The sequence below is a fragment of the Hylobates moloch genome, unplaced genomic scaffold, assembly GCF_009828535.3.
Source record: "Hylobates moloch isolate HMO894 unplaced genomic scaffold, HMol_V3 SCAFFOLD_13, whole genome shotgun sequence".
Taxonomy (NCBI): Eukaryota; Metazoa; Chordata; class Mammalia; order Primates; family Hylobatidae; genus Hylobates; species Hylobates moloch.
In genome coordinates, this window is record NW_026652288.1 from 970,561 (window position 1) to 992,991 (window position 22,431).

The following is a 22,431-nucleotide window of genomic DNA, read 5'->3' on the forward strand; positions in this document are numbered from 1 at the left end:
CTGCAGCCCCTTTGCCTCTCCTGACATTCAGAGAAAAATATGTTCATTGTTTAAAAATAAAAGCTTTTAATGGAAATTCAACCTATGGCTTGCTAAAAAAAAAAGAAAATACTGTTCCCTGGTGGAATTTTTCTGGGAAGATAAAGATTTATTATAATGAAGTATCTATAATTAAAGACTATCTTTTATAGAAGACATCCATTAAGTCTTTCTTTGCTGCAGCCTTTTTTATTTATGGGAGTAAGAGTTTGTAGAGTACATTTCATCTTTAACGTACCTTAGCAAACATTAAGTAATTTTTGCAGTAGTATTAAAAGGCGATATTTTTAATTTTTAATTTTACATTTTTTAAATTGGTTCATGAAAAACTAAAGTTTAGTGTTTCACATATAGCCATAGATGGGGTGGTATCAGTCAGGATTAAAGTTTTTGATTTTATCTGCACATTCGACTGTGTCTTATATAATATAGGAAGAACTGGAACTTTTAGTGATTTTTTCTGAAGTTCTCCAAGCAGAAAAAGGAGCAATGCTCATAGGATGTTTTAAGGCTGTGTACAGGAAAATGCAAGGGAAGACCAGAGGGGGCCACTGCGGGCGACGTGGGACTGAGGACCATGGATGCTCATGCATCCTCAAGACATGTGGGGCAGCTATTGGAGGCTGGACTGTGGGGCAGGAGAGCTGAGTGGGCTGGAGGAGGCCAGTTTGCAAAGACTGAAGAGCGAGAAAGTAGAGACTGACAAATCATCACATGCTAAACATCGATTTAAACATTAAGTGAATGTCTGTTGATTTAACGAGGCTGTTTAATGTAGTAAGAGATGCTAATTAAATAAATGAGCTCTTGTTTATAAATCACTAATTAATTTTATTCCTTTACAGAATGTGCTCTGGAGATTTAAATTTTCCCAGCTTAAGGGATCTTCAGATGATGGGAAAACTCGAGTAAAGCTGCTGTTTCAGAATCTGGACACCAAACAGATTGAGACAAAGGTATGGGGCATGGGGCATGGGTTATTCTGCCACCCACCCACACATAAAGTAAGCTCAGATGGTCCACTTGTAAAAATCTTCACGCCTCCCATGCACACAAAAATAAGCCAATAGGTCCCGAAGCACGAATCCTTCTTAAAAATTAGGCAATAGATACGCTGAAAGAGACTGTCAAGGTCAAATATCCTTTATCTGAAATGCTTGGGACCAGAAGTGTTTGGGATTTCAGATTTTGGAATATTTGTGGATTAGGTACTGATTAAGCATCTGAAATCCAAAAATCCAAAAAACAAAATGTTCCAATGAACATTTCCTTTGAGCATCATGCCAGCATTCGAGAAGTTTGGGATTCTGGAACATTAGCATCATGCCAGCATTTGAGAAGGTTGAGATTCTGGAACATTTAGCATCAGGCCAGCATTTGAGAAGGTTGGGATTCTGGAACATTTAGCATCAGGCCAGCATTCGAGAAGTTTGGGATTTTGGAGCATTTCAGGGTTTGGATTTTCAGATTTGGGATGCTCAAGCTATACAGGATATTTCCTGTTAGAGAGACGTTTATATCCTAAAACGGTGACCATTGAAACAAAGTATTTGATTTTACTAAAATGTACAAGCTTCTTAGTAAATATCAGCAGGAAATCAATATTTTAAAATATACCACAAGTCAAAATTTAAAGAAGGGTTTTACAAACTGTATTTTGTTTGCACACTGTATGTGATAAATTGACAATAATATTGAGAACAAACTTCTTTGTTAATTAAAGACCTTAGACCTTTTAAATTCATTGCCTAGAGGTGACATTGTACTATTGACAGGTGTTGACTTTTACCATATTTTGTGTATAAGTGTGTTGCCCACAAGCCAGTTTTAATATAAAGTTAATAAGACTAAAGATTAAATTTACTAAACTGAAAAATAAATTTTAAAAAATATGAGACTCATGAACACATATTGTGTGGAAACAGATTGTCAATACTTTGCAGACATTTTTTTTCTCTGATGGAATTAATCTGAGCAACATGTCACACATGGCATTTTTATATGTGAAAGTTTAGGTCAACTTTGGTCCTCTCTTCATTGATCTCAATGAAATGACATTTTATAGTTGCTTTTAAGTACAAAACGGAAATTGTATGGGATTGTTTGACATTTTTATGTTTTGGAAATTGACAAAAGCAAAACCTGAATGCAGATGGTGCAGATGGTACAGACGCTGTGGCTCCTGGGGTGGGGGACAGTGATGAGGCAGCGGCACTCGTGCTGAGCGCAGGGACCTGAGCAGGCAAAGGCGCTGACCTCTCAGCAGGCTGCCCTGAGCTGCATCCCAGGGTCGTCAGCCACCAGCAAGGTGGGAACGCGGAGAGAGAGGCTTGACATCAGTTTCCGTGTGGTATTTCACTGGCATGGATGTGAATGGATCAGGGATGAAAATAGAACATTCTTCCTCTGGGTTGTTTATTTATGCAGCTGTTTGCCTCGGCGCCATCGCAGGGGAGGAGCACCGTAACCTTTTGCTGCCTTAATCTTGTGGAGCTCTGAGTCTCATACTGTGAGGGTGCAGGAGGTCTCTGGTGGCCATGAGGGTTTCACGCCTGCAGTGTCCCCGTGGCTTTCTGAGCCCCTGTCATCCCCGGGGCTCAGGCTTCAGGACCTCCAGCAGCTTCCATGGCATCTGAAACACCCTTTTGACAGTGTCTGTTGAGGTTAAACATATTTGTGTTTTATTTGTTAATGATCAGTCAGCTCTTGATTATCTGTTAATAAAAGGAGCATCAGTATCAGGTCACCTAAGACAGAGAGGCCTGAAATATGTTAGATTCACGTGGGACACAGGCTTTGAGACAGGCATCGCTGCCTTTGGATTGCACCTATTTCCATCATGGGTTGGTGGAAAAGAGAACGCTCCAGGGAGTTACAGAGGCCATAGGGATGGATACTGGATTCGTAGGACTTGTAGTTTAAACAATTTTTGGGAATATTTTATGAAAAAAAAAGTAAAACTGCAAATACAGCAACCTAGCTACTTAGAAATGAGTGTGGGGCACATAAATATGTCCCAACAAACCCAAACTAAAAAAACCTCCACCTCCATTTACCCACACTGGATCTCAGAGCCGCCCAAGGCCCCTCCGTGGCACCCCTGGGATGAGAGGGAGGAACTTGGGTAGAGAGAGGCAGGGACCTCACAAGAGCAGTGACCCGAGGGTCCTGGGCACGTCGCTCGGGCCCCTCAGCTCCCTGGGCTCTGTGCAGGCAAGTGTCTCACAGCTTACACAGGAAGAAGAGGGGACACAGATGAGGATGACAGCATTCCCACCTTATGCCACAGAGTAGGAAACACATGTGGATAACTGCAAACACTTAGTGCATGGGTGGCCATGGGCATTTTCAGAAGTCACCTTCACACACTGAGGTTCTGCATTTATCAACGTATGAGATATACTGAAAGTTAGAACATGGCGGCTGGGAAATGAAAACTCTAGAAGCTAATGCAGGACATAAAGAGTCCATGGGAATGAATTCTGAGTTGAAACTCAAAGCTATTGCAAATCTTGGATGTTAGCAATATGTTGTCTTAAGAAATAGGAACATTTTGTTATCTCAGTACATCAATTAACCAGGAGTGTCAGAGAAACAATATTCCTAGTAAGTTGATTTTCTCGTGAAATGAGTGGCAACCATGAAACAAGTTTCCTTTTAGTAGCTGTTGAAAATATTTCTGGAATATTCTACCAGGACACTGCCTTAGTAATTAGTGCATGATGGGAACACTTGAGTTTCTCCTGAAATCTAGGGAGGAGTTCTGGGGCTTGGGGAGCAGAGTGAAATATTCCTACCATCCATTATTTGCAAAAATCACATAGAATTGGCCGGGCATGGTGGCTCATGCCTGTAATCCCAGCACTTTGGGAGGCTGAGGCAGATGAATCATGAGGTCAGGAGATAGAGACCATCCTGGCTAACACAGTGAAAAAAAATTAGCCGAGCGTGGTAGTAAGCATGTGTGGTCCCAGCTACTCAGGAGGCTGAGGCAGGAGAATGGTGTGAACCTGGAAGGCAGAGCTTGCAGTGAAAGAAAGAAAGAAAGAAAAGAAAGAAAAAAATTATGTAGAATTCAAGACTGTAGGATGATTTCACAAGGATTCCAATGGCTGGAAATTTGAGGTTGCAGTAGTTTTTAAATAAAATATTTTTCTTCCTCTTTGACTGTTTTTTCCCTTAAAAAAAAAAGAGTGGAGAGGAAACAAATGTTACTGAATGAAGAATTTACTTCCATCCTGTGCTGTTTGATTATGTTATTCATGCGAATTATGTCAGATTATACAGACATAGCTTGGCGTGCACTGCACAGGGGAAGCTGCCCTTCCCCAATTCCCACGAAAGATACCCAGTGAGGCCCCACCGTGTTTCTGTGTATATTGCTTATATTTTGCATATTTCTTTATAATTCCATTTTTGCCTCTAGGCTGAGCCTCCAAAGGGCAACTTTAGTTTAGCTTTTTTATATTCAGCATGAGGTTCAGCACATATGTACACTTAATAAATGTTTTAAATGAATAAATTAATGAAGAAGGAGCAAATTAGTGTTAAAGAAACTGCCGAATATACTCACTGGAGTTTCTTCAGTTCTGAGGAGAAAATTGTTCTATTGTCAGTAAAATGGGATACCTTAATGCTCACTGGAGTTTCATCAGTTCTAAGGAGAAAATTGTTCCTACTATCGTTAAAATGAGGTACCTTAATGACTCCATGCAGATGCATACAGAAGTTTCTGATATCCCCACATATATATCCATGAAGCAGAGGTTGTGCCTTGAAAGCAGGGCACATTTTACTGAAGAATCATGTCTCTGGGAGAAACACTACCGTGTGTTTCTCACTCCATAATGATCAGTGACAGTAAACCCCACTGAAAATTACGCCTCTGCCATCAGTGAGTCAGCCGTGTGTGCCAGCCGCAGACAGAGGAAGATGGGGCGTGGGCACCTGCGTGTTTAGGACCACGGAGAGTACGGCAGACCAGGAGGAATTTGGGGTATTTCCGATACTGAGGCCTGGCTGCTGAGTTTTCTTGGCAGGAGCACCGATCGATGCCCACAGCATTTATCACTGAAAAGACTGAATCGAGGGTGCTGAGAAAACTATTTCAGGAAGCCAGATGGTGCCAGGAGGGAGGGCCAGCCCCAGCAAAATGTCATCCAACAGAAAATTTCCCATCTCCCTGTGCGTAAACCAGGGGCTTCTAAATGTTCTCATGCAGATGGATATCAAAAGGAAGAGCATAAACAATTAATATGATACATGTGAAGCACAACGCCCCCTTCCCTAATACAGATCTGAAATTATTTTTTAAAATCTTATCTCAAGAAAATGAAAACAAAAGCAAAGCCTTCTTTCTTCCTCCCTCCTTCCTTCCTTCCCTCCTTCCTTCCCTTCTTCCTTCCTTCCCTCCTTCCTTCCTTTCTTCCTTCCTTCCTTCTTTCCCTTCTTCCTTCCTTCCCTTCTTCCTTCCTTCCTTCCTTCCTTCTTTCCCTCCCTTCCTTCTCTTCTCTTTCCATTTTTTAAAATAATAACCTTTGATAGAAGGCTGGATAGTCAATTCATTCCAGAAAAATGAATTGGCTACTTTTAGGATGTTTGAACACAACATCTTTGTTTTGGTTTTAAGTATCTCAATAGCTGCATCCAGAAACACAGTATTCAAACTAACAAAAAAATATAGTTGAATCAAATCTTTTTTCTAAGCAGTGGCAACAAGCAAGTGTATTATCATTCAGTAACTAAAGTGTTCAAAATGGTGAATTGAAGTTAAAGCATTCAGTCACAAAACTTCCCCTGCAGCAGGGGCAAGTCGGAATGAAGACTGCTCTCCAGAGGCAACCCTGGAGTGTCAGCAGCTAACTCCCCCAAAGCCAGAGACACGGGAATATTTAGGGCCCTAGGAGGGAAAATCCACATCCCCAGAAACAGGGTCAGGTGCGTCCTGGGACCTCATTTCCTAGAGAGGAACTGAGGTTGAAAGGGAATGGAGCTGGAGTTCCAATGCAGACTCCATAACACTTTAACTGTTTAAACCTGAGTTGGCCCCAGGAGACATAATAAAAATTAATACGGCCTCCCTAGATGGTTTTGAAGACATCTGGTACCAGATTCAACTCCCTGAGTCTCTGACCACCTCTCTCTTTGTCTCTGTCTCTATCTCTCTCACTCCATCTCTCTCTCTCTCCCTCCTTCTACCCTTCTGGTGCAGAGTCCTCAGAGGCTCCTTTCCTACTGGGGTACCTGGGTGATCTGTGGTCTTGGAGGCTCCCCCCTACTGCTTGGGGTTGATACAAGGGAACCTATCACTGCCCCAATGATTTGGGGGCACTTTGCACATGGGAACCTGGGAAGGGCCCCTGCCACTGAACGTCACTGAGCAGGGATTGCTTTCATGAATATCCCACCCTCCACCTTTTGAAAGACGGCTCAGAGGAAGGCTCAGATCCAAGCAGGAAGTGCTGCCGCTCAAGGCCATTTCGTTCATGGGGCACATTCACTTTGTAAAACTCATGAGCCAACCCCTGACTTTTGTCAATAACCCTGTAAATTAGGTCCACACATTTTAACAGATTCAGAAAATTTTGACCAAAAGAAACACTGTGCTGTGAGTCACAGGCAGAGCCTACTTAGCTCCAGGCATCTGCCTCGTTTCTTAAGAGTGGACCTAAGGAGAGGTAGGAAGCGGAAAGGAGGTGGGCAGAGTTTGTCCCTCTGATGAGAATCTCCTTCATCGAGGAAAACACTTGGATTTCCAAGAACAGCCTCCAGTCGGCGGAGCTCAGTGGCTTTTAGTGCAACAAGAAGTAGCAGAAGTGACGCCCTGACCACAGCTGTTTCATCATGAAAATGGGTGGAAACACCAATAAAACTCTGAAGGACACATGGCTGAGACCCCCTGTAGGCTGGGACATGGGTAACAGTCGCATTGCTGAGACCTCCCCCACCCAGGTAGTCAGGGACGTGGCTGACAGTCACATGGCTAAGACTCCCCAGTAGGCTGGTACATGGGTAACAGTCACATAGCTGAGACTCCCCAGTAGGCTGGTACATGGGTAACATCACATGGCTGACACCCTCCAGTAGTCTGGGACATGGCTCACAGTCACATGGCTGAGGGTCCCAGTAGGCTGAGAGTTGGCTAACAGTCACATGGCAGAGAATCCCCAGTATGGCTGAGTTGGGAAGGTGTTAGTGCCCAGTAGCTGAGTTGGGACAGTGTCGCAGAGTGGCAGAAATGAGCCTTCAGTCAAGTCTCTGATTTTCATGGCTGCTGTTGCTTATTGAATCATCTCTAGTCTTTGGACTGCCACGGTTTCAGTTTTCTCAGAAGTAAAACAATAAGAAATGCATAACATTGATAATTTGAAGAGTAGAAATATAGTGCATGTAAGGATTTTAATAAAGAAGAAAATTTGTAAGCCAGAATGAAAAAAGAGAACCTATTCTAATAGGAAGTCAACTAAAAATTTCATGAATAAAATTAAATTTAGGTTCTTCTTTAGAGACTTCTTGGAGCCAGGAAATAATTCAGAATTCAGCCTAACTTGTAGGCAAATAATAAAAATTCAAAAACAATGGTCAGCGCTAGAATCTAATAACAGGTGTGCAGTTGGAACATAAATTTTCTCTCTCCAGTCCCCCAATTTTACCAAAGATAAATCATAGTAGGCCCAATTTATTTTTAAAATAATTTTTAGTTTTATTTTATTAGGCCTGGTTATTTGCATAAAGTACAGCAAGAATAATGATTGGCCACATGGGTTCCTTCTAAGTTGGTTTCACCAGAATATTTTCTTAGGGAATTTCAGATTAGACTTGTTAAATCCTCTTGAGGCTGGGAAGCCAAGCCAAGGATTTACCATCAGACTGTGCTGGTAGTATCTGTATGAACTGGGTGAATTCCTTCCTTTTCAAGTTCCCAAAATATCTTTAGGATCCTAGGCCTGTCTGAAAGCGACGTTCTGTACTTGCTTCAAGGTCAGAAATCCTGTAAGGGAACCTCGTAGGCAAGTTACCGTGCCGGTTTTTCCAAGGTGCTTCTTATTGGCCCTATAAAGTCCACAGTTCCTCAAAGCAGTCTGGTTATATCTGAAAATATGCCATTTCATTATCAAAGCCTTGATGAAATTACCAGTGCCTCCAGTCAAGTCCTGTCACAAAAGAAAATAGACTCTTACTGAGCTTATGCAAATAGCTCTTTCACCATAAAATAAGAATACCCATGAGTAGTTTCTGAATTCTGGAGAAATCAGGTAGAGGGAAAGGTAAATGTTTAAGTTTTGCTCCCAAAAGTATAGTTTACCCAATTGCTGTAAGCTGTACATAGTTTAAAAGAAAAAAAGAAAGACTTTTTTACTCTGTAAACAAAATGTGATTCAGCAATGTTTCAAACAAAAAGTTATACAAGTTATTTCAGTCCTATATCAGTTCATGTATTTAGTTCTTGTTCTGTTTAATGTTGGGTTAGCAATCCTCATGAACACATCAGTCTTGGTTCTGGAAGTTTTTAAGTAGTCTAATAGGATGATCTCCAAAATTATTAGAAACCCTCATTTAAGTGTACTTGTGATCCTTTGTTCATTTTGTTAATAAGATTCAAAGCTTTTACTGTAGTTGATTTTATGCTTTTTTAGAAAAGTTACAGTAAAACAATAATTGCCTGTGGGTGACAAAAGACAGAATAGCCATGGTTAAAGACTCAGTTGGCAAATAAATTTGGTTATTTCTGTGACATACAGCAATTAAATATAGTCAGAATTATCACTGATAACATATACCTAGGCATATCAGATTTTTTTTTTTTTTTTGAGATGGAGTCTCACTCTGTCAGCCAGGCTGGAATGCAATAGTGTGATCTCGGCTCACTGCAACCTCTGCCTCCTGGGTTCAAGTGATTCTCCTGCCTCAGCCTCCTGAGTAGCTGGGATTACAGGCAGCTGTGACCACGTCCCACTAATTTTGTATTTTTAGTAGAGATAGGGTTTCACCATGTTGGCAAGGATGGTCTTGATCTCTTGACCTCAGGTGATCCGCCCGCCTCAGCCTCCCAAAGTGCTGGGATTACAGGCATGAGCCACCGCACCCAGCCGGCATATCAGATTTTTTAAAGAAATCTTATACAATTTTGGTACACATATTTATAATATATCCAAACAAATATAACAAATAAGTTAAAAACCACTTTTTATGTGATATTGTTTCTCTCATGATTTTTACATACCAAGTAAACGTATTATGTCTTTCTCAGACTTGCAGGAGACCTATTTGGACTTACAGAGGTCTTAATGTTCAAAAATTATTTTAAGGTCGAAAAGACAATTTTAGATTTTGAAATTTTATTTTGGAAAGCCCATATCAAATATCTCAAAGGTTTAACACACTGGAACAAAACAGGAACACAAGTCACTGAGAAATAACAGTGATTCATTTAACTAAAGTGATTAGCAAAAGATTTCAAAAGCAAAAACTATTACTCTTTGATAGAGAGGATATGCAGTTTTCGAAACAATTAACAGACTTCATAAAGGAAGCATGAGGCCAACAGAATGTATCACTCTCCCCTCCCACCCTTTTTGCAATCTACTCTGAAGGGAAATGAAAAATCTTTTACTATCTCCTATTAATATTACATGAAAATCTTGCTCAAAACAAAAAAAAAACACTTTTGCTTTGGCGTATTATTAATGCTGAAACAAATTTTAATAAAATCTTATAAACAAATCCATTTAATCTCAATCAGCTTTGACACACAAGATAAAATTTTCATAAATATTTTATAACCTCTTACACATTTTTCCATTCTCTTTTCTCAACTTTGTATATCCTTCACTTTATCTTTTTCTTTCTTCTTTTATTCTTTCCATTTAATGCAACCTTAGAATAACCTTTACATTAGGCAAAGCCACTTTCCTGTAATAAAATCACACCCCCAAGTCTTTCTTGAAACCTTCCTTACCAAAAATATATCTTACTTTTCTTATACTCTCTGTATATAGAATTGTTTCTCCTCTTACCTCTAGTTTTTGTTGCCAGAAATTAGTCAGAATTTTAACTCTTAGTAGCCTTAATTTATAGTGTAAACCTAAGAAGCAGTTTATATCTAAAAATATGCCATTTCATTATCAAAGCCTTGATAAAATTACCAGTGCCTCAGGTACCAACAATTTATGAATACACATTTATAATCTTAGAAACATAGGCTTTCTAATGGAACAATGTTTCAATTTGGAACAGGATGTTTTTACTGACAGATCTAAATATCATTTGTTTCTCTGAAATAAGAAGGCAAAATATATAAGCTTAAACTCATATTTAATAATTGCTGTCTTAGTATTATATCTATTTGGAAATGATTGATATGTTCAATGAATATCATTGTTTAATTTAGCTTAGCAAAGCTTTAAGGGTACAGTTACCAAAAACTTTGAGAAGCCTTTTTAAGTAAACATGTTATAAAACAATTATTACTAAAAGTTCATTTATAAACTTTATCCCATTTATAGCTATTTATCTATTCATTCTAATTTTTTGGAAAATTTCATGAGACATTAGACAAATCCAGCCTTGTGTCAAGTTAAATTTTCTGTTAACCATTTTTATATTACTGTATGTTATGCAGGTATCATAAAAGCAAGAACCTTAAAGTTAAATACATGCATAATTTACTGATAACTCCAAAAACAGTTGTTTTTATTAAACAAACAATATTAAGCTAGTTTTATTTACCAAAATTCTTACTCAAATTACCTGAACTTGGAAAATATTTGGGTTTACTTATTTATGAACACTCATTTATCTTTAAGTCAGTTTGGTACTGTATTCGTCTGTTCTTGCATTGCTCTAAAGAAACACCTGAGACTGAGTAATTTAGAAAGAAAAGAGATTTCCTTAGCTTATGCTCCTGCACGCTGTACGGGAAGGATGATGCTGGCATCTGGTCAGCTTCTGGGGAGGCCTCAGGAAACTTTTACTCATGGTGGAAGGTGAAGGGGGGGCCAGCACATCGCACAGCCAGAGCAAGGGGGGTGAGGGATGCCATCCACCTTTAAACAACCCCATCTCGTGAGAACTGTATCGTGAGAACAGCACTAGGGGGACGGTGCTGAACCATGAGAACCCACCCCATGATCCAGGCACCTCCCACCAGGCCCCACCTCCAGCACTGGGGATGACAATTCCATGTGAGATTTGGGTGGGGACGCAGATCCAAACCACGTCAGGTACCATGTAGGTAATATACAAACATGTGGATAGACACGTACATGCATGCAGATACAACATATGACATACTTGTACCTGTGTATGTGTCTAAATGTTTAAAAATTAAGGAATTTAATGAAAAAGAATAGAGCTTTACACCTGAGAAGAAGCTGTCCACCCACAACTCTGGGGCTCCGTGAGGAAAAAGAGTTCCTCTCCAAAAAAGAGTTTTGTGACACCAATTCTGGTTTCCTCAAGAGGTCTTACGGCTGTTAGAAGGTTTTTTAGGTCCTCTCTTGTGGTATTGAAGGGGGCAGGAGAAAGAAGGAACAGAAAGAACTAAATGAAGGACAGATCTTAGAGGAGACAGCCGGAGGAGTTCTTGTTTTCCAAAAAGTTAATAAAGTTTCACATTATCCTTGGCAAAAATCCCGTCAACTAGTGGAGAAGCACACAAAATGAGCGCATTAGTTAGCAGGGGTTTAAGAAAAGAGGGACTCCGTCACCAAGATGCTTTCATAGAAAGAACAGAAGCCTCAAAGCATGTGTGTATCCACACACACAAACACATACACCCACATGCACACACATACACATACATACGTACACATACAGACGCACACACACACATGCACACATGCATACACATGCACACATGCATGCACACACATGCATGCACACATACATGCACAGATTCACACATGCACACATAAACATACGCACATAGACACATTTACACACCCACACGCTTTATACTAGATTTAATTAAGGTTACTTTTGACTACAGACTCTTAAAAAATCCTTTTATAAGGTATTAGCTGGGCAGTTAGCAAACATTCCTGGTTGCTGTTTTTTTCCTTTTTTCTTTTTGGAATTTGCAGAGTTTTAGAAGTGGGACATATTTGTTTATTAGAGGTCTAGGGTAATCATTATTTAAAGCTGTTCATCTTTGGCTTAATAAAATGTTTCCTTTTTCTCTGAGTAAATGGTTTTATTTAGCTTAAGAAAGAAGGCTAAAAAACAACAACAACAAAAAATGTCTATCACATTCTATATATAAACCAAAATTTTAAACCAAAGGTGTACGTGCACAGATGACTCAAAATGAACACAAATAAATATGCTTGAGCCCAAATTAAGAAGTTCTCCCTGGCATTAACCAAGGTCTCCAAAGATGAAGCAAAACTCTCCGCCTTTTCAAGATCCAGACACTTCCAGGGTTAGCTTGAGAAAGAAAGTTCTGCTAGCATCAGACGGGGTGCAGCCGTATCTGTCAGGTGAAATATTCCAGGGTCTCACTTCTCAGCTGCCTGTCTGCACACAATGGCCAGGTTAAAAGGAACAGCCAGGAAAACAGGAAAACAAAAGGTGTCCACGGGGACAGTGCAGGGAAGAAAATATAATTGCTTTTCTTTCCTTCATGTGTTCTTAGTTTTAACACTTTCCTGAAAACGAAAGTTCGATTAACAAGAAGAAACCAGCAGAAGTTTATTGATGAGTGTTGTACGCATTGTGTGGGGGAGGCCTCTGACGCTTATTGATGAGTGTTGTACCCATCGTGTTGGGGAGGCCTCGGAAGTTTTTCTCTCTCAAGACAGTTAGTTGCTTGGGGACTGTGCTTACATAGTATTTTCGCAAAGAACCACAAATCCTATATAGTGACAAAACAAAGAAAAGAGCATTTTCAGGCCTCCAAGAGGTGGGAAAATGTGGGAGGTGAATTTATGGGAAGAGTAAAATCTGCTCCTATAGCCTCTGGTGCCACAGCCTCTGAGCAGATAAATGAGTGTCGTGAGGGGCCTCTCTTGAGGTGGGAAAGGAGGAGAGGAGGCCAGGAAGCTGTATCTTTGTACGCTGCTGTTCTGCCGTCAAGCTAGTGGAAGATGGGGCAAGGTCCCTGCCATGTTCACCTTCTTCAGCTCAACAATTCTCAGTGTTTTCGAGAGGAATATTTTGGTTTTCTTCAGTAGAAAGGATTACATATGGGTCCCCTAAAAGGTCAAAAGCAATACAAATAATGTAAACAAATAATTCAAATTAATTCTTATACATACTTCTCTCCTAACCTAAGTGCATCCTCTGAGGAGAGGAATTCTGTGGTGGTCTAAAGAATTTCCATGCTGTTTCAAATCTGATCTCACCTGGAATACTGCCTAGCTAATTCCCTGGATGAGACTATGGCAAAGCCGTGATAATACATACATTTCCAAGGGACTGGGAAAGGCCTGGGAAAGCCTGGCATTCCTTTTGTAATCTGTGCAGCAAGGTGGAGCAGGCAGTTTGACCATTCACAAGGATGTCTTGAGAAGTTAAAGGAAAACTCTCAAAAAAACAAAAAATTTAAATCTCGTATTATCAGATTTCAGGTGGGACAGACAGAAAGTATGTTTTCCATTCAATTAGTCAGGTTCCACAACCTGCTTTTTTAAATTGTGCAAACATATTAATTTAAGAATTTCAAAAGACTTGCATTGTGATCATTGTTTTTTAGGGTCACCTTGAGTCACATGTGTCCATTTACATAGGTATTTGCAAGACAGAGCTCCATAAATCCAGCTGGTGTTTCCAACGGGGTGCCCCTTAAAGGAGAGCTCAGTTTTGGTGAGCAGTGTCCCATAATTTTAGCAATTCCTTTTCAAAAGTGACCAAGGCTGGCATAGTCTATCAGGTTGATGTGTGCCGGTTGATGAGTGTCACTCCTCAGGTTGTCACCAGTGAGTTGTAACTTGTCCTCAGGGTGTTAGCAGTGACTTGTGACTTGCTCCCGTGTGTTTCAGAAGCTCCCATCACCTTGGGGCAGCAGAGTGACCATTTCTTTATTTACCTTTCCAAAAGCAAGAGTCCCTAAAATGTTCTTCCAGTGAGGGATGCTCTGTGAGGCCATGTTGTGTCCTGGACAACGTTCCTGAAACCTCTCCAATCCCCTAGAGCACCCACGTGGGTCAGAGCTGCAACTGTCTCTTCTCTTCAGGGCAAAAGAACTCACTGTCATTCACCTTTTAGTTTGGAGCTAACGGAAATTGGTCCCAAATGAAATGACAGGTCCTAATTACAAACACTAGGAAGCAGTTGCAATTTTAAAAGCATGCTGTGTAAATTTGGGCCCAAAGAAGTGAAACCACTGGTGCTAGACTGGAATACTGTGAACCAGACCTTCTGCTGTGAGCTGAGTCCAACCGACTTTGTCTTAATAACTTTACAACTATCCGGGGGTGGGGAATGTAGGAAATAACTTCTGGGAATGACTTGGAACTGAGATCCGTTGACTTTATTCTTTCCTTGCCTGGTAATCTTGATTGGTAACTTGAGTGAGACAAGCCTCATGAAGTTTGTGGGTCTGAGAGTCCCACCCAATGGAATCCCAGTTCTTGACCTTGTCTGAGGCACACTTCGGAGGATCCTTGTGTGGCCTTGAATGCTCTCAGCATTCCCCTTGCAGGCTGTCAGTAGCTCACTTGATAGTGTGTGGCCACTACCTCAGCCTGGCATCTCTCTGGCTGTGAAGTCATCATTTTCTTATTTTAAAGAGTAAAGGTATGATAAGTCTGCCAGATAATCAGCTGTCTCAATGATGCTCAAGAGCTTTCAAATCTCTCATTGCATGTTCAGAAAAATGCACACTCCTGGGCAAGGTACCAGGAAGGCCTGAAGTTCATGCCCTGGCGCGGTTTCCAGCTTCACGGCATAACCCAGCCTGGTGCCTGCTCGGCTGCCTCTTCCCTCCAGCTGTTCTTCAGGACACAACCCAGCCTGGTGCCTGCTCGGCTGCCTCTTCCCTCCAGCTGTTCCCAGGACATGCGCTGCAACGTCTCATCTCCAGGCCTTTGTTGGGTTCTAGTTCTCAGCTTGTCTTCCTGTGAAGTTGTGTCCTTCCTTTCTACATTCATTTGGTAAACATATGTCAAAAATTTACTATGTCCAGAGGTCTCTCTGCTAGTGAGTGAAAAGTTATCCCTGTTAATTTTGAGACATTAAGATGAATTGGCCATTCAGAAATTAGGGGAAAATAGAAATACAAACAGAACTTACTATAATGTTACCTGATGTGTGTTGTAAAAGTGCAAGGACAAGGACCAGGTGGATTCACACCTTAATTCTATCAGACATTCAAAGAAGAATGGGTATCAATTTTACTGAAACTATTCCAAAAGATAGAGAAAGACGGAATCCTCCCTAAACCATTATGTGAAGCCATTATCACCCTAATGCCAAAACCAGGAAAAGACAGAAGAAAAAAAGAAAACTGCAGACCAATATATCTGATTAACATATGTGCAAAAATCTTCAAGAAAATTATGCTAATAATTTACTAATTAAATTCAACATAATATGCCAATTAAATCCAACAGCATATCAAATAGATAATACACCATAATCAAATGGGTTTCATACTGAGGATGCAGGGATGGTTTAACATACATAAGTCAATAAATAAGGTACATCACATAAACAAAATTAAAAACAAAAACCATATTATCATCTCAATAGATGCAGGTAAAGCATTTGACAAAATCCAGCATCTCTTTATGATTAAAACCCTCAGCAAAATCAGCATAGAAGGGACATGACTTTAGGTAATAAAAGCTATCTATGACAAACCCACAGCCAACATCATACTGAATGGGGAAAAGTTGAAAGCATTTCTCCTGAGAACTGGAAGAAGACAAAGACGCCCACTCTCACCACTTCTATTCACCATAGTACCGAAGTCCTAGCCAGAGCAATCAGACAAGAAAAAGAAATCAATGACATCCAAACTTTTAAAGAGGAGGTCAAACTATCACTGTTTGCTGATGATATGATTGTACATAGAAACTGTAAGGACTCATTCAGAAAGCTCCTAGATCTGATAAATGAATCTTGAAAAGTCTCAGAATACAAAAGCAATGTACACAAATGAGTAGCACTGCTATACACCAATAATGACCAAGCTTAGAATTAAATCAAGAACTCAATCACTTTTACAACAGCTGCAAAAAATAAAATACTCAGGCATATACCTAACCAAGGAGGTGAAAAATCCCTGCAAGGGAAACTACAAAACACTGCTGAAAGAAATCATAGATGACACAGACAAATGGAAACACATCTCATGGTTATGAATGGGTAGGATCAATATTGTGAAAATGACTATACTGCTGAAAGTAATCTACAAATTCAGTCCCCATCAAAATATCGTAATTCTTCACAGAACTAGAAAAAACAAACCTAAAATTTATGTGGAACCAAAAAGGAGCCCACATAGCCAAAGCAAAACTAAGAAAAAAACAAATTTGGAGGTATCACATTACCCGACTTCAAACCATAATAGAAGGCTATAGTCACCAAAACAGCATGGTACTGGTACAAAAACAGACATAGACCAATGGAACAGAATAGGCAACCCAGAAATAAAGCCAAATACTTACAGCCAACTGATCTTGACAAAGCATACAAAAACATAAATTGGGGAAAGGGAACTCTATTCAATATATTGGTCTGGGATAATTGGCAAGCCACATGCAGAAAAAATGAAACTGGATCCTCATCTCTCACCTTATACAAAAATCAACTGAGGATGGATCAAAGACTTAAATCTAAGACCTGAAACTATAAAAATTCTGGAGGTAACATTGGAAAAGCTCTTCCAGACATTGGCTTAGGCCAATGAGAGTTCATGACCAAGAACCCCAAAGCAAATGCAACAAAAAGCAAAAACAAATAGATGGGACCTAATTAAACTAAAAAGCTCCTGCACAGCAAAAGAAATGATCAGCAGAGTGAACAGACAACCCACAGAAAGGGAGAAAATCTTCGCAATCTATATATTCGATAAAGGACTAATATCCAGACTCTGCTAGGAACTCAAACAAACCAGAAAGAAGAAAACAAATAATCTAATCAAAAAGTGGGCAAAGGACATGAATAGGCAATTCTCAAAAGAAAATACACAAACGGTCAGCAAACATATGAAAAATGCTCAACATCACTAATTTGCAGGGAAATGCAAATTAAAACCACAACATATAAGCTACCTTACTCCTGCAAGAATGGCCATAATCAAAAAGTTAAAAAACAATAGATGTTGGTGTGAATGTGGTAAAAAGGGAACACTTTTACACTGCTGGTGGGAATGTAAACTAGCACGACCACTATGGAAAACAGTGTGGAGATTCCTTGAAGAACTAAAAGTAGGACTGCCATTTGATCCAGCAACCCCACTATTGGGTATCTACCCAAAGGAAAAAAAAAAGTCATATGAAAAAGACACATGCACACAAATGTTTATAGCAGCACAATTAGCAATTTCAAAGACATGGAACTAACCTAAGTGCCCATCAACCAATGAGTAGATAAAGAAAGTATGGTACATATACTCCATGGAATATTACTCAACCATACAAAGGAACAAAATAATGTCTTTTGCAGCAACTTGGATGGAGCTGGAAGCCATTATTCTAAGTGAAGTAACTCAGGAATGGAAAACCAAATATCATGTTCTCATTCATAAACAAGAGCTAAGCGATGAGGATGCAAAGGCATACAAATGATACAATGGGCTTTGGGGAATTGGGGGGAAGGATGGGAGGGGACTGAGGAATAAAAGACTACACATTGAGTATAGTGTACACTGCACGGGTGACAGGTGCACCAAAATCTCAGAAATCACTGCTAAACAACTTAACCATGTAACCAAAAACCCCCATTCCCCAAAAACTATTGAAATAAAAATAAAAATGAATGTTCAAAATGTGCATGGACAAAGTACTCAAAAGACTACAGAAAAATGAACTGTTTCTTAAATAGTTATGTTCTTTCTTCTTGATTATAATCCTGTCCCAGTAATTGCCCTTTTCATAAAGAGATTCATGTATTTTGTCTCTCAACTTGGGGCCCAGCCACTGTGACCCTAAAACGCACTGAGCCTGTGCTCCTTGCGTAGAGGACCTTGAACGTACCCCCGTGCGTCCTCTGCATCAGCCGCTGGCTTTCCATGTGACAGATGCTCCATAAATGTTTCCTGCAATTAACCGTGCTTTGAGAAACTTTATCAACATATAAGCTAATTTTTAGGAGACGTGACAGAATGGGTCCTGACATACTTCCTGGCTCTCTCAGTGTTGAGAGAAGCCCAGCAGCGGCCTGAGCCGTCAGCAGCCAACCACACTGCCTGCTGGTCCAGGAAAGGCGAACCGGGGCTATAGCTTCTGTGTGAGAGGGAAGGACTCATGCTCCTCTCTTACCCTGGCTTTGGGGATTCACAGGCAGATGAGGAAGTTAGAGCATTAAAACAATGGTCACGTAGGTAAGTAAAGCCAGTCTGGGCCCAGAGAAAACCAGGAAAATTTCTAATTACTTTATTTTCGACCATCAGAGCTTCTAAGATAAATTAAAAATTAGACTGGAGCCCTACGGGTGAATTCCGTTTTCCAAGTATCATTGCACTAAATCTAGACACGTACTTCAGCCTGTGTGGGTCTGGGTTGAACACGGAGAAACCACATGAGGCACACTCAGGTTCTGTCCAATGAGCTTAAATAACTCGCTTGTGATTGGGTTTGGCAAAATATGAGATGGATGTTCACACTGGGAGAACTGTCCCTGGTAAACACTCCAGCTTCTAAGATAGAAATGCAGCCCTCAAACCCGTCTGCTGGGTGACCTTAGAGAGAGGCTGGTGTGTTTTACTTTTCTCTCAGGTACATCACAGTCATGGTTTACGTCACCAGATCAAACAAATCATATTCTCATTGCTTTGTTTTCCTATCTTTTTTATTTGGAAGGGACCGTCCCCATTATGGTCTATATTTTGGAAGTCAAAATAATATTAGTCTTGAAATTAAAATACTATAATATTTCAACTCAAAGGCATTGGTAAAGAGATAAATCCAAAATATGCCTCTTTTGATACAGATTTTCAAAGAGAAAAGTACCAGACACAATAATACCTACCAGTTTGGAGGCATCAGTTTCCAATTCTCCCCACTCTCTCTGTGCTTAGTGACGCTGAACATTTGTTTCATATACTTGCTGGCCATCTGTCTGTCTTCTTTTGGGAAATGCCTGTCCAAGTTTTTCGCCCATTTTAAAATCAGGTTGTTTCTTGCTTTTGAGTTCTTTGACTTCCTTATATATTTTGGATATTAACCCCTTATCAAATGCATGGCTTGTAAATATTTCCTCCATTCTTTAGGTAGTTACTTCATTTTGTTTATTATTTTTATTGCTGTGCAGACACTATTTAGTTCAATGTACTTTAATTTGTCTGTTTGCTTTCATCGCTTGTGCCTTTGGAGTCATATCCAAAACATCATTGCCCAGACCAATGCCAAAAATATTTTGTCTTATGCTTTATCCTAGTAGTTTTATAGTTTTTGGTCTTATGTTTAAATCTTTAATCCACTTTGAGTTGATTTTTTATATGGTGTGAGATAAAGATCTGATTTCATTCTTCTGAATGTGAATATCCAGTTTTCCCCACATCATTTATTGAAGAGACTATCTTTTCCCCATTGTGTGTTCTTGCCACCCTTGTAAAGGAGCAACTGATGGTAAAAGCATGGATGTATCTTTGGGGTCTCAATTCTGTTTTTGTCTATATTTCTGTTTTAGCACTAGTACCATGCTGTTTTGGTTGTTACAGCTTTGTAGTATATTTTGAAGTTGGGTAGTGCAATGCCCCTAGCTTTGTTCTATTTACCCAACAATACTTTTGCTAGTCAAGGTCTTTTGCAGTTCAATATGAATTTTAGAATTTTTTTCTGTTAAGGTCAAACATGTCATTGGAATTTTGATAGGGATTGCATTGAATCTATAGATTGCTTTGGCTATAGTTTCTTTTCTTTTTTAGGTTGAATAATATTCCATTATACACATATACCCAATTTTTAATCCTTTCACTCACGGACGAACACTTACGCTGCTTCCATTCTTTGGCTCTTGTGAATAATGCTACTGTGAACACAGGTGCTCAAATATCTGCTTGAGTCCCTGCTTTAAATTATTCGGGTATTGAACAAAAGTAGAATTGCTGGATCATGGGGTAATTCTATTTTTAATTTTTTGAGGAACTCCCATACTCTTTGCTGTAGCAGCTGCACTATTTTATTTCCACCAACAAAGGAAATTGGAATGCACAAGGGTTCCAGTTTCTCCACATCCTCAACAACACTTCCTAGGAGAGTACTAGCCATCCTAATGGGTGTTAAATGTTATCTCACTGGGGTTTTATTTGTATCTTCTAATGATTATTGATGTTGAACATCTTTTCGTGTGCTTATTGGACACTTCTATATCTTTTCTAAATAAATATTCAGACTTTTTGCCCATTTTCTAATCAAGTTGTTATTTGTTGTTGTTGCTGCTGATTTATAAGGGTTCTTAAATATTCTAGATATTAGCTCCTTATCAAGTGTGTGATTTGCAGATGTCTTCTCTCATTCTGGGAGTTTTCTTTTTATTCTTTGTTTACAGTGTCCTTTGATGCACAAAAGTTATTAATGTTGGTGCAATCTAATTATCTCTTTTAGTTTATCTATGCTTTCTTTGATTGTCTTTGCTATTTGTGTCATATCCAAGAAATTATTGCCAAACCCAGTGTCATGAAGTGTTTCCCTATGTTTTCTTCTGAACTTTTTAAAGTTTTAGTTCTTACGTTTAGGTCTTAGATTCATTTGGGGTTAATTTTTATATATGGTATAAGGTAAGAGCCTAAATTCATTGTTTTGCAACCAGATATCTAATTTTCCCAGCACCAGTTGATTAAAAAACTGCTCATTCCCCATAGCACGGACATTTCTGATTGAATGGCAGACTTACATGGCACCACATAGGCCAGGTTTTACTTCTGTGCTCTCTGATGTATTCCATTCATCTGTATGTCTCTCTTTATACCAGTAACAGTGTTTTGATAACTGTGGCTTTGCCATCAGCTTTAAAATCAGGAACCATGAGACCTCAGACTTTGTTTATTTGTTTTCAAGATTGTTTTGGCTAGTCAGGATCCTTTAAGATTACAGATGCATTTTTCTATTAAAAAAATGTCTTTGGGATTTGGATGGAGAATGTATTGAATCTGAGGTTCACTTTTGGTAATATTAACATCTTAATAATATTATGCCTTCCAACCCATAAGTATGGGATGCCTTTCCATTTGTTGGTGTCTTCATTACTTTAACAATTTTTTTTAGTTTTCATTCTACAAGACCTTTGCATCCATGGTTAAGTTCATGCCTTAGCATTTTACTTTTTTGTCCTATTGTAAATGGGATTGTTTTCTTAATTTCTTTTTCAGATTATTCATTATAAGTGGATAGAAACAAAATTTATTTTCCCCTTCTCCCAACCCCCAGCTCCGGGTAACCTCTATTCTATTGTCTGTCTCTATGAATTTGCTTTTTCTAGGTGCCTCATAGAAGTGCAATTGTGGAATAGATGACCTTTTCTATCTGGCTTCTTTTGCTTAGAGCTTAATGTCTTCAAGGTCCATCCATGTTGGAATATGTACCAGAACATTCTTTTTTAGAGCTGAATTATATTCCATTTTATGAATACATCATATTTTATTCAATATTTGTTGATGAGCACTCTGGGTTATTTCACCTTTTGGCTATTGTGAATGATGGTGCAATGCACATTTACATGCAAATATCTGTTCGAGTCCCTTTTTTATTTTCTGGAATACCCATGGGAGTGAATTTGCTAGGTCATATCATAACTCTAACTTTCTTACAGAACTGCTCATCTGTTCTCCACAGCGCCTATACTTGTTTACATTCCAACCGGCAGTGAAGGTTCCAATTTCTCCGCATCCTCATCAATGTTTTTCTTTTCTCCTTTTTAAAATATTATAGCCATTGTAGTAGGTGTGAAGTGGTATCTCATTTTGAGGGTTTTGTTTGTTTGTTTGCATTTCCCCAGTGATTGATGATGTGATACATCTTACCATGTGTTAAGGGGACATCCGTGTGTCTTCTTTGGAGAAACTTAAGTCCTCTGCCCATTTTTAAAGTGGATTTTTTGTTTTTTCGACGTTGATGTGTAGGAGTTCTTGATAAATTCTGGACATTAAATCCTTCTAAGATATATGATGTGTAAATATTTTCTTCCATTCTGTTGTTTGTCTTTTCTCACTCTCTTGAAAATGTCCTTCGATGCATGAAAGTTTTTTTATTTTGATCAAGTCCACTTTATCTCTTTTTTCTTTTGTTG

At 39.4% G+C, this 22,431-nt stretch overlaps 1 protein-coding gene across 5 annotated transcripts in view; it reads left to right on the forward strand.

Moving 5' to 3' along the window:
• The window catches only part of SNTG2 (syntrophin gamma 2), a 383,441-nt gene that overhangs the window by 338,411 nt on the left and 22,599 nt on the right, over window positions 1–22,431 (forward strand). For all 5 annotated transcript variants that reach the window (XM_032172122.2, XM_032172124.2, XM_058426468.1 and 2 more), the window contains one exon: window positions 885–995. In XM_032172122.2, the coding sequence (XP_032028013.1) occupies window positions 885–995 (111 nt within the window). The remainder of the gene's footprint in view (window positions 1–884; window positions 996–22,431) is intronic.